General features: G+C 42.3%; 1 protein-coding gene across 4 annotated transcripts in view; it reads right to left on the bottom strand.

Annotated features, from left to right (window-relative positions):
• Nucleotides 1-14,351, bottom strand: part of arhgef25a (Rho guanine nucleotide exchange factor (GEF) 25a) — a 45,062-nt gene extending 30,711 nt beyond the window's left edge. For 3 of the 4 annotated variants that reach the window (XM_046396943.1, XM_046396944.1, XM_046396946.1), the window contains exons 1-2: nucleotides 13,714-14,351; nucleotides 12,470-12,608 (exon numbers count right to left, since the gene is read on the bottom strand). In XM_046396943.1, the coding sequence (XP_046252899.1) occupies nucleotides 12,470-12,608; nucleotides 13,714-13,809 (235 nt within the window). In that variant the 5' untranslated portion in view covers nucleotides 13,810-14,351. Of the gene's footprint in view, nucleotides 1-1,431; nucleotides 1,960-12,469; nucleotides 12,609-13,713 lie in introns of those variants that run through there. The other variant, XM_046396945.1, reaches the window with a different exon arrangement.
• Between the last annotated feature and the right edge of the window lie 1,188 nt (nucleotides 14,352-15,539).

Genomic DNA, 15,539 nt, shown 5'->3' with positions numbered 1-15,539 from the left:
GATTAGTGGACTTGTTGGAATAATGCTCTTACAGTGTGTTTGTTTAGATTTCTGAAATGTTTCATTCTTTCAATCCCCCACATGTGCGTTATGATCTAAGCATGCACGTATTTGCTATGATAACATGGTAGAGGTGCAGAGGGGAGCTGCAGGCTATGGAAAAGGAGAATATCCATTACATAAGAGATTAAACTGGAGGAATCTCAGGTATGTATCCAACAACGCTGGCCAGTAATATGAAAGCCTACTTCATGAGCCCCCCTCAGTGGGTAGGTCCACTCTTTATCCCTTTGATGTAGGCTTGCAAACGGGAACAAGCACACAGCATGGCACCGCAGCGTTAACTCGTACAGAGCTATTAGACACCGCTGTTGTTTTGACTTTGCCTCAAAGCTACGGTGACAGAGGTCACAGGACACAAGACAGGGACAGGGACAGAGAGGAAAGCAACTGATGGACAGGGACAGATAGAAAAGACAGAAAGCGGGGTTTGATTTCTGACTTTCTCTCAGATAAATTTTGCATAGTGACTTCTGAGTGTTGCTGAGACTCTAAAAAAGTCTGACTGTGAACACTCACCAGACTTTGTTGTTATTACATATCATGCCACCCGCTGCTTTTACTCCACCACACTATTCTAATGGACTGCTGCTATTCCTGCTGGCACCTCATTACACCAAACAGGAGGGAGACACAAAGAAAGAGAGGAGAGGAGAGGGGAGATTACTGCTGTTTTGTTCAACTCTTACTGTTTGGGATAGAGGAATGTTTCAGAGTGGCTGTCCCCCCCCTCCACCCCCCGCGTGTGGTTCATCCATCCACGTGCTGCACATACCCAACTGACACACACTCATCATGATGAGGACACTTTCCAAATCTCTCTCTCTCACACACACACACACACACACACACACATCCACACACTTTCTTTCCTTCGTTTTTTTTAATGGAAGAATGTGTGATGCATGTCCTCATTCCCACTCCTCACTGTGTAGTCATCTGTAGGAAGGAATTTTTTTGTTTGTTTGTTCTCGCTCTGATGTATATGTGACACATGCATTAGCTGGAGGCAGAGAGAGCGGGCGAGAGGATTGAGTATTACACTTAAACCATTAGCATACGCTTGCAGGAATGGAAGGGGAGATAAGGGAGAAGTGGGTGGACATCTAAGAAAATGTGGAGGAGAAGAGGAGCAAGTGAATATAGAGGTATTAAATGAGAGGAGAGGAGAGGAGTTATTGCTTCAGGTCGGTATGATCAACAAAAACACGCACATACAAGTACCTACACACACACAAGAAAACAAAACAAAAATAGTCTTTAAAGTACAGCACCAACGTCAGGGAAAAGAACTTAGACTGACAGTGACAAACTCAATAATAATCATAATTTTTTCTATGTTTATTGAGTGTGTAAGAGTGTGACACTGACCTCTGACTCGGGCATAGCAGCAGCCACACTTGGCCAGGACTTTACGGAATAAGTGTTGGCAGCCACAGCTCCGGTGGTGGCGATGGTGATGGTGGCCCCCTTTCATGCTGTTGAACCATGAGCAGAGGTGGGCATGGCCCGGTGCTCTCGCTTTCTCCCTCCCCTCTTTCTCTCTGTGTATCTCAAGTCTTGCTCTCTCGCCCTCGCACAAGTAGGTGTGGGTAGGTAGGTTTACTCGTCAAAGTGTAAATCCCCAGAAAGGTGTCAGTTGATCCCCCTCCTCAGCTGACTGCAGTCAGCCCCACACATCCAGACCGAGAAGAGGGGAAAAGAGTCCACGAAAGCAGCAGCAGCCAAGAAGAAATCCACACTCACAGGAGGGGTTTTTTTTTCTCAGCTAAGGAAACATTCCAGCAAGCTTATCGTTATATTGACCATGCTCCCGTCCTTCTGTCTCTGTGTTTTCTTTTTGTAGCTGAGCTCTCTGCCTCTGTGAACTGCCTGGTCAAATGACACACTAGGAGACTGCTTCAGAGAGAGAGAGAGAGAGAGGGAGGGAGGGAGAGAGAGGGAGAGAGTAAGGGGAGGGGTGAGAAGGGTGGAGTCTGCAGCGCTAGTTGCTGGCTATTCCAGGATAACGTTCTCACTCGCCTAATTTTTTCTCTTCCTGTCCCCTGTTTCTCTCTCCTTTCAGCTCTTTTTTCCTCCACTTCCTTCTGTTTCCTCACCCATGTGCTGCCTGTCCAATTCCAAGACCAGATGAAATGCCACAATGACGCTGACCCTGGAAATAGTAACACCCAGGTCTGTAATGATATATAATTCTATTTACAGAGGTGAGGCCATGTTGGGCTCAGGGTGTCATGTGTTTTCCAGCAACAATGTCATCACCACCATCTGTAAGTGTGTTTCACTTTCTGGAAGTTGAAGAGTGATCCATGAAGTGGATCACAATGGGCTTTCCTGGCTGGGACAGCTCCAATATTGTGTTAATTTATGATCATATCATTATGGGCAGTGTTGATTTGTGTGTGTGTGTGTGTGAGAGAGAGAGAGAGAGAGAGAGAGTGAGTGAGAGAGAGAGAGAGAGAGAGAGAGAGAGAGAGTATGTGTGTTTGTGTTACCATAGAGCAAGCAGGCGGTTTCAAATTTCACAATGATGGCACTTTGGCACTTTATTCAGTGTGTGTGTATGTGTGTGCGCAGTGATGAGTGATGAAGGAGTGATCGATACAGATAAAATCTTTAATCATGTATGTAATGCTATTTTGCAATATTAATATGTGTCATGATAGGGTACATTTTATAAACATATAATTTAAAGAAAACATTTATAGATTGAAGAACATGACAATTACCATAAACACATCACTGCAATAAAGCAGTCTTGCTCTTACAACAGGCATCAATGGCACGCTAGTACAGAGGAACCTCTGCCAAATTTCTGTCATCTTATTGCACAACCGTACAACCAACAAGCATAGTTCCAAAAACAGTTCACTCATTAGTGCCTTTATCTGGATGTCTACCATCTTTATACAGAAAATAATGTGTTTGTGCATGTGACAGAACACATGCATCTTTGTGCAGGTGCGTTTAGATTATCAGTTTATCAGATTACAGTGCACACACGAGCGTTTGTGTCTGGAGGCATGACAGTGCATATCTTGTATTGGGAACTTCATCCACACCGTATCCATGTACACACACACACACACACACACAGAGCATACGAGTCTTCATAAACCTATTTTTTTTTAATCATTTTTTATCATTGTGGTCATGATTGTTTTGTCTGCTGTGTCAGTTTGATGAACCTGGAAGCTGCAGAGTTTGCACCATATTTAGATGTGCACTTTACATCAGAGCTGATTAAGCTCAATCAACGCAAAATTATTATTCATCAGCCTTCCTTACAGATAAAATCAGAGTATGGTGACATTTCAGTATGCATGGCAGGTTTTCCAAGGAAACATCTCAAGAGGGAAATTGACACACACAGGGAAACGAAAAAGGTTGGTGATAGCACTGTTATGAAATGCTCCGTGTTCTGAGGCCCAACCAATTATTTTTTCTGACCAACAAACAGCATTTCTCAGGCCTGAAGCTGCTGAGTGTATGACTCAATATATGATCTCATCTCACTTTTGCAGCACACATCACGCCATTCTACTTTAACACAAGCTACAATTCAGCTGTGTGGAAATCACCACCTGATTACTGCGACCAAGATGAGCGGCATGTCAGCACCCACTCGGGTTCCTCTTTGGGGGCACAGATGGAAACAAGGGAAAGCTGAGTACTGGCTGGCACTGAACCAACCTGCACACACACACACACACACACACACACACATCCCTGAGGTGCACTGTCAGGTGCTTCAATGGTTGACGAGGCTGTCTCTCCAGCATCCACCTCTCCACAGTGACAGGGTGGTGGCAGACTGCTGTCAGGATGCGTCTGCTGTCTACAGGAGACAGAAGCCTGGCTGCTTCACCCATTAATAGCACAAGTTGTATTAGACTTTACTCTCTCACCATCTCTCTGTTCTACTCAGCTCATTCACAAGCATACAGGAAAAACCATAGCAGCAATAACATGCTACAGATACATCACAATCTACCCTCCCACCCCCACCCCCCGCATCCCTCCATCTCTCCCTTTCTTTGCTTATAATAGATGCTTTAAGCGACTGCGATTGAGGGAGCAATTCACCAGAGAAATACTGAACAGCGCAGCTGAATGTCTCCACTTGTCTGATGTTGATATGGCTGCCGAATGCTGTCAAAGCAGAGGAGCACAATTCAAACGGTGTTGAGAAACAAAGTATTTGACAGCAGAACAGAAGCTTTCAAAGGAACAAGATAAAACGAAGACACCGAGATAAGAATGTGAGGGCAAAACATTACAAACTGAGCAAACGGTGCCTGCTCTATCACTCTACACAAACAAAGACTACAGAGAAATAATGAACGACACACTGCTCTTCAAATGCGTTCAGAATTTATGAAGTGAAGAGGGCTTGAGTCGCACTCGAGTTTTACACACAGTGACTTGAGACTCGTGAACAATTTTGTGTATTAACATTTAAGAGCTGTCTTGAGCTCATGAGCTGAACATCATTCCCACTGTTTTTATCATTATGCATCAGGTGCACTTCATGCAAGGCCTAAACTAAAGAACCGCTAAATGTGATATCTGCAGTATCACAATAAAAGATACTGAATCGACCACATCATACTTTATGAGGAACCTGAAATCACATCAAACAGGTGAGACACAGTGATGACTGACTGGTGTTTAAAGAATACTTTGAAAAGATGAGTGCTTGTTTGTGTGCCACACTTGTTCCCAGTGAGAGCTGACTGTAGTTTGCTCCTCGGCCTTTTCTGTGCTCGTTTATTTGCTTTTATCTCCCATTTTTCTACATGGCTCGCTCTGTCACAGTGATTGACATCAGGTGATTCAGAGAGAGCTGCATTTTCTCCTACTCTGCTCCTCGCTGGACTGTTACAGTGCGTGACCTTCGTCTTCATATTCTCACTTTGCTTTATTTGTTCCTATTTCCCAGCCTTCATATCTTCATATAGAACAATAAATATTAGTGTGTGCTACGCAACTAGGAAGCATATGAGGTTCTGGGTTCTAATGCAGTGACCGGAGTCTGACCGAAGTGATCATATTCCAAAAAACCAATCAATGCTGGTACAAGATGCTAAGAAAGAAAGGAGTATATATTATATATATTATAATACAGTCCAAGCTTTCCTTAGAAATAGCAGTGCATTATTCTAAGCAATTGGGATAGCATATAGAACACTCATTACAACCATACCAAACTTGAGGCTTGCAAGAAAAAATGACTTGTGCGCATCTCTTTCAGAGGATGGCAGAATGTGTTTCTACAGGGCACCCAGTAGGGGGCATTTGTTCTTGTGGCATAAGGCTGATTGGCTGATGCACAAATTCGGTAGTGCTTCTTCATAACTTTAAAGCTGCTGCTTATATTGATCAATATATCTGCAAAAACAGTATCTCCCTCTGTTTGGGATATGAAATATTTCACTAAGAAACAAGCATTATTATAACAGACAAAATATCCAAACCTGACATGTAATTGGTTGGTTGGAATACTTATTTCTGTCTATCAGCCCCTATATTTTTTCATCAGCTGCGGTATCAATCTCTCAGAATGAAGTGAAACCTTTGAATAAACAAACTGAACAAACTAGCTCTTGAGACTTGTACACAACTCTGAATGTTAACAAAAATACAAAACAAAACTTCATCCGGCTTGAAGGGGAAAGTGATATGAAATGCATACATTAACACCCATTCATCTTCTTCCTTTTATCTCTCTCCTCCGCTCTCCTCACTGCTTTACTTTCTCACCATCTTCCACACACACACACACACACACACAATGACGATTCATCAGCACACGTATGCTTGTGCAGATGTGGAGAACAAGACCTCAATGGATACAGTGATCGAGGAGGAATGAAATGCATACATGCACGTTTAACACCGGGCTGGATTTAAATGTTTGTCTAAAGATTATCACGTGAGTCGATGGATGTGTGTTTGCTACCAAGGCAGCCAACGAGATGGTGTGCATCACCTTTCCACTCTGTGTGGGAGGCAGTTAGTCACATCCAGGAGGCGTGTTCAGAGAGTAATCTTGGATATGATTTATGAATGCAAATGAGTGTGCGCAAATATGAGCAATTTCCTAATGTTCTTTTGTGGTGACTTTCTTGGAAAACAGCAGTAGCATTCACTTTTTCATAATGTACAGTATAATGCACATGCACTTACATAACTACAGAAGGAACAGGCAAGCACGGAGAATTCAAATGACATAAGTATGTATACTAACAGTTACAGCAAGTCTCAGTTCAGCAGATATGCAGTTGCTTATTCAGAGTGTGTGTCCCCCCCCCCAACTGACATTAGCCTCTCCTCACCCCATCAGCCAGCTGAAATCCTGCCAAAATCTGCTCACTTAAATTTCATTTTCCTTCTTCCCTCTCCCTTACTTTTTCTCCCTTAGTTCCTCTCTCTCTCTTTCCTCCTCCCTTCATCTCTCAGCTGAGCGCCAATTAAGGCAAACCGGCATCCTGGACAAGTCAGCGCGAGGGGGAGGATTTTGGTTTTGGCTGAGGTCCCATCATGGAGCAGAAGTCACAAAGTGAATGTCTTGTTCTCTTCTGTTCCACTGGTCTGCAGAGAGCTGCTGTTTTTGTCCAATTAGACCAAACTACACTGCTGCCATACCCCAGGGAGACAGACAGGTGTGTCGCTCTCTGTGTATGCACGCAAGTTTGTGTGTGTGTGTGTGCGCACACTTCACCATTAGTACCACTCTGTACCTCCGTCTGTTATATCCCACCATGTAGTGCATCTCTCAGGCAGTGGGAGATCTGCAATACACTGAAGGGAGGCACACCACCCGTGGAGACTTTTCAAAACATCCATGTAACTGCACGTACCACCCACAAGTACAAGCACACACACTTTGTACACACTCGCTTTCACACAAACACTTACTTCTCACCAACCTTTCCCCCATCCAGCGCCTCTTTTTCCAACAAACCACAGTGATAGCACTTTAAAAAGGAGTCTGTCAAGGTTTTCTTCCTCCACCTGACCCACAGCCCTTCCTCTCTTTATCTCTCTGGAACTGCACAGTGAACCTTGCTCTAGAAGCAGCATGCTAGCACTGGGACTGCTGCTGACTGTGCTCAAAGTTTAAGCCTGAGCTAAAACGCCACCCAAAGGAGGAAATGTTAATTAAAGAAAAGCAAACTACTGGCACCACACATGGAGAGACACCACTGTTTTATCTTTCAGTGATAATTACCAGTACCGGCAGTTTTACCGTCAAGGGAAAGAGATTTTCTGCCGGAATAAGAGATTTAATGATGGTGTTTCTGCTATATTTAAATATAATTGAAATCATTCTGGAAATCCTTGCAAACTAATAAAAATGCCATCCAGTGTTCCTGTTTTTGTTGTGAGTGCAGGAGGCACTAATGTGTACATTAATGTGTGTGTGTGTGTATGCATGTATGTGTGAACATACGTGTGCCTGAAGACATGTGTGTGCTTTATGTGGTTCCATCTGCCTCCTTCTTTCCAGGCCAGACTGTGGTCTAAATGCCAGCTGTGCTGTGGAGCAGTGGTCTGTGTGGTGTCTGACCTACCTGACCTGACCTAAGCCTTCCAGCTAGATGTGCCTGACCCACTTTGCTGAAACACAATCACTCTTATTTTACTCTTTCATCACACAATTATCCTATCAGGTCAGACTGCAAAGGTTTCTGCTAATGACAGACCGACGATACTCAGTTCTTTAATGCATACTCAGTTTTTGGGGTTTTTTTTACAACAACAATGTGAAAAGGGCTACTCGTAATGACAAGGCTCGAGAATTACAGTCTGAATCTGCAGCTCACTTCAGCTTTATGGACCCTCAACTCATTGTTTAAGCTGTCAGACCTGGAATGCTCTCACTACTCTCATAGTGTCACCTTTGGCAGCAGCAGGTGAAAAAGTTCTAAAAACGCACTGTACACTACCAGCCCTGCACCAAACAGCACACAGACACAGTTGACTACTAGCTGGTGAAGATACTGGAGACTTTAGCAGCTGAAGAGTCTGATATTTCCGTCAGGAGTTGGTAGGGACCAAAAATAGAGCAGACCATACTGGACTTATTTACAAGGTGGACAGAAATAAACCTCCGGATGATGTTGCTCCAAAACTGCTTTTTATGTAAATAAACAACTGTTTGCAAACAGGTTCACCATATGACATTAAATATGTTAATGATGCGTTTACAAAGTGTTTTCAAAAGGAGTTATTGCTGGTTCAATATCAATCACACAATTAAAGGCCAATTAAATCCATGTGGCACAGTGCACTTATACCTGAGGTTAAGGGCCATCAGCCTTTAAGGTTTGGGAGAAGGGCCTGATCTACATGTCAAAGGTGCAGGTAAGAGAATCAGAACTGTTCTTTGTCCAGTGTTTACAGCAACATCAGCGGTACGTCATAAAACAGATATGGACTACCAAACCATCTTTGCACAGCACGGGAACACAGACGGCCATTGTAAGAGCTTTTCAAATATTTATCACAACTGTATTACAGCATGGTTTTGTCCAGTGATTCATTGCCCTTCAAACACACAGGAAACATTTGCTATTTATTTGGGTTGTTGTACTAGTTATGTTTTCTGATTCAGAATACATGAAGTCATCTGACACCTCTTCTGCTTTACAATAGAAGATATGTGAGATATTACAGTTGTGTAAATAAATACACACACACACACACATAATTACACTATCCACCTGTGTGAGGCGATACTGTTTAACGTCTGGCACTAAAAACACAATACGATTCAACATTAGGTTGATCTCTGCCCATTTAAGGTTACACTAACACAGTTCAGTCCCAGGGTCCTCTGGGATCACTACTTCTCCTTGGATGGCGGTTCTCCCACAAAACCTGATATGGACAAGGGCGTGCATTTTCTACATATTTTACCTTGCACTGACTCAAGAATACAGAGAATGATGTCAGTTCATTTGTACTCCAGTGAGGACCTAAGTGCCAGATTGGGCACACAGGTTTTACAAACGCAGCTGTTTCAATGATTTCCTCTTTTTCATCAGGAAGGACCAAAAAAGTGGTTAAAGAATGAGGTGTCTGTTTATTTCATGTAGAAAATTGTGGAAAATCAAAAGAAAAAGGCATACAGTTCTAATACGGTAAAATGCCATTCTTGTGCATAAAGCTTGAAAAATTTGTGGTACAGAGAGTATTATGTAAGTGTTCTTCATATTATGTTTCCGTAAATGTTCATCATCATTACTTCTGTATGTCTAACAGAATCTCATGTGTTTTATAAATACAACACATTGTACAATTCACTGGCGCAGGTTTCTCTACGCTAATAATAAGCATATGTCTTAAGTTGCAAATGACCACACTCAAAGTTAAGCAAAGACATGCACAGCATGTGTGTCTGTGCATATGAGCAGTGTGTCCATACAGTTGTGGGTCACACACAGCGCTGTTATTATTCCTGGTTCGATGCAGTTTCCTGTTGATGTGGCATATATTTTGCGTTGGAACAGAGTGTGTGTGGACTCCCCGTGGCCATCAATCACTGCTCAGTGTTTCAAAACAGACACTGTAGATGAATGCTGTCTGGGGAGAGTGAGAGAAAGGACTATACGTCTGGGAGTCTGTGGAGCCAAGAGACAGACGAAAAATCTGATGAGATGTGAGAGAAATATGATCAGCTCTGTGTGCCAGGTTTAAAATACCACTGCCGAAGACATTGCTTTGAAGAAAAATATGTAGATGTATAGAGACTGAAGAAGAAAAAGAGGAAGACCAGAGAAAAAACAAAGAGAAAATGATGAGAGAGAAAGAAAAAGTTAAAAAGTCAACAGCTAAAGAGGATGAAGGGTAATAAGCTGGAATTGAGAAACTGGAGGAATTGTGGGAGGAAAAGGATCTAAATTCATGGAGGTTGGCACTGTCCCGTGATTCCTGAGAAGCCACGAGCAGGCATCTTGTTTCTAACATTTAACAGATGGCCCTTATGGCCCCGTGAACCTCATCTTTAAAGAAAGCAGGGGCCTCATCTCTTTTTACTGACACAGCAAGAGATGGAAACAACACTGTGACCTCTGCCAGTCAAACCGTGGCAAAACGCAATCACATGCCTCCTCTTCTACATGTTTTATTAGATTAACTGTGTATTATGCTAAAATAAAATTCATCACAAGCAGAAAAGCTCATTCAAAACTGCTTAAAATTTAAAGCATAATGATAAAAAGTATGAAAATGTACAGTACACAGCTCTTTGATTCCTTTAATTTGTGTTTTTAGTGTTTCCATCAAAATATCCGTGTAACCTTTTGATAACCGAACCTGTTCATTGGCTCTGTGATGTGATAATTGTAAATAGTGTTATCAGGTATATTAAAATAGAAATGCTGTCGTCATAGACAATAAACTTTCTAACTAAACTAACTAACTATCACAGACTGATATTAATAAATTATAAATGAAATTTAATTTATTTAAAAGTAATTGTTTTTGAAGGATTATTATTACTACTGAAGGTGCACTAAGGTAGCAAAGATCATATAATGTATCCGATTCTGCTGAAATTACAATTGTTCATTCAGACAATGAACTCATGAACCGTGATATTTCATCATGGGAACTTTGTCATGGTTCAATTATATGGAGGCTGGGTAAATGAAAATACTTCTTGTCCGGCTGTATTCTGGACTGCAACAACGTCTGTATCTTGTTGTTATGGTTCAGATGTGTCTCTGCCTTGTGTTTGATTGATTTTCCATTCAATTTCCTATCCAGAGGAAATTGGACTACGCAGAAACAATTGAGCAAAGGAGCTTGACTGGGGCTGAAATAAACAATCTTCCTTTGGGGCATCATGCTTTCATGTGGCTCTGAATAATGCATTTGTTTATTTATTCTTTCTGCATTTATATCATTTTATATTATGGGCCATCAGATTTGTGCCAAAACAACATTTGGCAGTATTAACCTCAATAGCACACCTCATCCAAGTGAAACCATTACTGATAAGAATCGCTGACAGCTTCCTCTGGCCTCACTCACACCTCTTATGTACGCTATGTACTGTTCTGCATAATAGTTAGTGGTCCAGCCACATGGTACACACCACCGAACCTCCCCTGTATACACACGCACTCACTCTAATCCAAACCCAGATCCAGCTACAAAGCTCCTTTTGTTTCATTCCACTCAAGGAAAATGGCAATGCACGCAACCCCTTTCACAGCAAAACCAGAGTAAGTGCAACTTGGGGCAGAAGGGGAAGGGAGGCAGCTGAACATGTTTTCTTGCCCCATCTGGAAAGTGTTGCATGTGTATACACATACACACAAGAAACCCCCCCCCTCCTCCATGTACTTATGTCTGGTACATTACAGCAAAGCAATTTTCTGCTATCAGCGCTAACAGAGGATGCAAAGGGTGAAGTTTAATAAGAGTAAACTACCGACACTCAGGTGACCCCAATCTGATGCTTTCCACTTTCTGCCTAATGACCACCATCAGATATGACACATGGTGCTCAGGCTTTGTTTAACATGCAAGAGCTTGTGTGGCATGTGTATACGCTATATAGACAAAAGTTTTGGGGCACCTGACCATTACACCAACAGGAACTTTAATGACATTAATGAACGTAATATAACTTTATAATGACTTAAATCAACAACCCTGCAGCTATAACAGCTTTCACACTTCTGATGAGGCTTTCCACAAGATTTTGGAGTGTTTTTTGTGGGAATTCCTGCAGCAGAGTAATAGTGTAGTCAGGCATTGACTCGCCTGACTCACCATCTCTGTTCCAGTTCATCCCAAAGGTGTACAATGGGTTTGAGTTCAGATCTCTGTGCAGACCAGTGAAGTTCTTCCACACCAAACTCATCCAACCATGTCTTTATGGACTTTGCTTTGTTCACTGAGGCACAGTCATGCTGGAATAGAAAAGGGTCTTCCCCAAACTGTTGCCACAAAGTTGGAAGCACAGCATTGTCCAAAATGTCTTGGCATGCTGAAGCATTAAGATTTCCATTCACTGGAAGTAAGGGGCCAAGCGAAACCTATGAAGAACAGACCCATAAAGACGTGTGTTTGGATACTTTTGTCTATATACTGTACTTGTAGATTATTTATTTATGCAGTGAATCAAGAAATCACCATGTTATACATGTCAACAGCAATGCAGATTGTTTTTCATGGAAGCAACTAAGTGGCTGTGCTGGCTGTTTGAGATGTCACTGCTCAGAAATCTGAGACGTTTCACTCAAAGAATCAAAGCAGAGTCTGAAAGTTTGTGTTTCAGTGAGTCTCTAAGCTCTGACTGGTTTGGTGAGAGCCAATGTTTGGACTAGCACTGTGGGTCTGGGGTCACAATATGGTCTGTCACGCTAGGTGCAGTCCTTTCAGGTCTTACCTGTTCTTTCTCTCCGCTCTGGGTTTTCTGTAACAGCAGCCTGCTGCTCCCACTCCAGCCCCTCTGGCTCCCACTGGCCCTGAACAGGCCCCTTTTCCTCCTCACTTGATGGGAGGTCTGCCTCGCCCCCCTCTGAGAGCTATACACAGAGATGGCTTTGTCAGTGGTGGAGCTGTGCTCTCAAGGAGGAAGTGATGGTAAGATTGTACAGAGTGCTTTTGGCCACATAACCACAAAACATTATACCACTGCCTGATTTTTTCCCCCACTATTCCCTGCATCCTTTTCATCCTTTCCTCCATTACACACTGAACAAGAATGCACTAGAAATAATTGAGGTCCAACTTTTGCCACAGAGCTTGGAAAAGAACTGCTTTCAGACAGCAGATTTTAATCTTTATTTAAAACCCAGCAGCACCAGAGTACAGGTTAATAGAGGCAAGCAGAGTTATCAGACCTCTGCAGGGAAGGAGGGAGATTGTAATCAGTGTTAGGCTACGTTTTTAACGCCCTCGGCCAGGTAGGAAATGATTTATTCAGATAAAGAACTTTTTAAAGAGGGATTCCGGGATGTTGTTTCAAAACCTACAGACTGTAGTTCAGTCAAGTTTAATAAATGTGCTTTTTATATTAATTAACAGGTCATACTATTATTGGCTTTGTAAATACCATATATGGTTGAAGTGGATGATAAAAAAAGAATGAAAACTGAAGTGACTGCCCTATAACCAACAAGAAATCACATTACTTCAGGAACCCAGTTTCAAATTTCGGTTTTAATATCACCAGAGTTTTTAATGCAGACACCTCTTTGTTTTGTGAAAAGGAAAGGGATGGGAAGGAAGGAGGAAAATTTCCTGGTTGCAGTGAGGCGTTAGACCTGCGTGAGTTTGTTTATGGTCAGATGGTTTAATCACCACTGCTCTGCTTCCTGTTCCTCTGAAACATCCAAGATTCCTCCCAAGCACTGAACAGAAACTAGCAAACCTACCATCCCGCTCTGTCTCTCTCTCCTCTCTCTGCTTTCCTGTTTGACCATTTTAGGTTTATGACAAAGTCACAGAGTTGACATAAAATAAACTTGGTATGTAATGACATAGGCTTGAACTGAATCTTGCACTGCAAGCCCTGAAAAATACCTCCATATGTATTTATTGCTTTAGTTCTAAATTTGTGGCATTATGCTTTCACATGCCAGTAAATACAAAACAACCAGTAAGTACAAAAACAGATCTATAACTCACCCACTGTTGATTGGGCATGGCCACGGAGGTAAGCACATCAGCCATGGCTCCCAACATCTGGTCAGTGCGCCCCTGATTCTTCTGAAGAGCCTTCATTTTTCCCCAACTCCTAACAAATTATTCTCCTCCTCTCCTTGATCTCCAACTCTTATACACTCTCTCTCTCTCTGTATGTATCCACTGTCCCTTCTGTCCGGTTTTCTGCTCCTTCAGCTCTTGTCTCACAGCGTACTGTGCCACAGTTTGGAGCTGAGCCACCGCAGTCCGCCTTGTTTTACCCAGACACACAGGAAACCTCATACGTATGAATAATTGATCCTGGAGGGGGGGGGTGTGTTTCTGCCTGGACCTGCGAGCGTGCACTTGGACAGGAGCCTCAGAGCTCTTCCCTCCTTGTCTTTCCCTCACCCCCTCTAAATGAGACGCAGGTGAGCTGGCTGATGGTATCTCTAACACTAGTTTAGTCCATTGAAAGTACGTCCACCTTGCGCGCCCAGTATGAGCTTCCCTTGGAAACTCACATATAAGATTTTCTTGGGCCTTCTGGAGCAGAGTCAACTGTCCTCTTCTTTGACATCCTTCTTCATAAGTCTACAAAGTGTGGAAGTATTTTCCTGTGAGGCTGGTCTTCTCCTGTCCTTCTGTCTGAATGCTGAATGAGACATTACCCTCCCTGAAATTCTCCTTTCTTGTTCTCCATTGGCTATGGAATATCACCACCCCCTCCCCAAAATCTCTCCTCCTTCCATCATTCTTTCTCTTCCCTCGTTTTTCCCCTCTTTATCTTCATTACCTGGATTTTTTTCTCATCTCAAACTATCTCAGTTTTTTTCTGTAACTCTCTCTTATGGTCTTTATTTGATCTAGATGACCTATCCTAGCACCCGACACACTGTTCATCTTTGCCCAAGTCTCAGGCAGTGACACATGGATTGTGTGAACTGTTGAGCAGCAGGGCAGCCCCAAATAAGGTATGAACACACAGCCCATGAAGCTCAACTATTCAAGAGACTGTCACCGATTGCACACACATCTTACACAACTTCTTCAACTGCTGAACTGCTGATTAATCAAAATGGTATTGTTTGTTTTTGGCTACTGAAGATTATTCACCTTGAAAAGTTAGGAGGTTTGCAACACTGTTTACTACCAGATTGACCCTGGGGGCCATGAGGAGTGAAATTTTGTGTGCAGGTGTGTCATGCGACTATTTCACTGGAGAACACCGTACATGATGAAACTTCTTCCACATTTTCCAGCCAAAGTGAACACTCAGGCTACAAGATTGTTATATCTCCTGTTACTGAGAGTTAATCTTTATTCATTTAAAAAAAAGTCACATTACATTAACTAGGATAACTGCTGGAGTTAAAACCCCTAATGGTCATATTATCCTAATGTCAATTTCTATGAAGATTAGAGTTATTTAAAAAGTTAATTGCATTATTTAATAAAGTCCTTCTCCAACAGAAACACATAAATCACTCTTCCTTCACTGTCAGCTATTTAATTTTTAGAATCTGGGCCACATTACTCAACCTAAGAATATGAAGTTTTAGGTTTTGACTTTTGACTTTTTTTTTATCTTAAGGCACATTAACTGTATGCATAACTCATAAATATGGGACAAATGTGGATATGGAACTTCATTGATTTTACTGATATGCACACTGTGAATGCACAGTTACAAGACAATGAAGAACAAGTAGGAGATGCCAAATTACTTTGTCAGGGTATAACCAAAAGTCAGAAGGAATGTTTGTACAAAATTTCATGCCAATCCATCCAATGGTTTGGTACAGTCTGTACTAAAGTGGTGTACCACT

The sequence above is a fragment of the Scatophagus argus genome, chromosome 8 (assembly GCF_020382885.2).
Source record: "Scatophagus argus isolate fScaArg1 chromosome 8, fScaArg1.pri, whole genome shotgun sequence".
Lineage (NCBI taxonomy): Eukaryota > Metazoa > Chordata > Actinopteri > Scatophagidae > Scatophagus > Scatophagus argus.
Note: the sequence above shows the minus strand (reverse complement) of the source record. Positions and strands in the feature narration are given on the sequence as shown.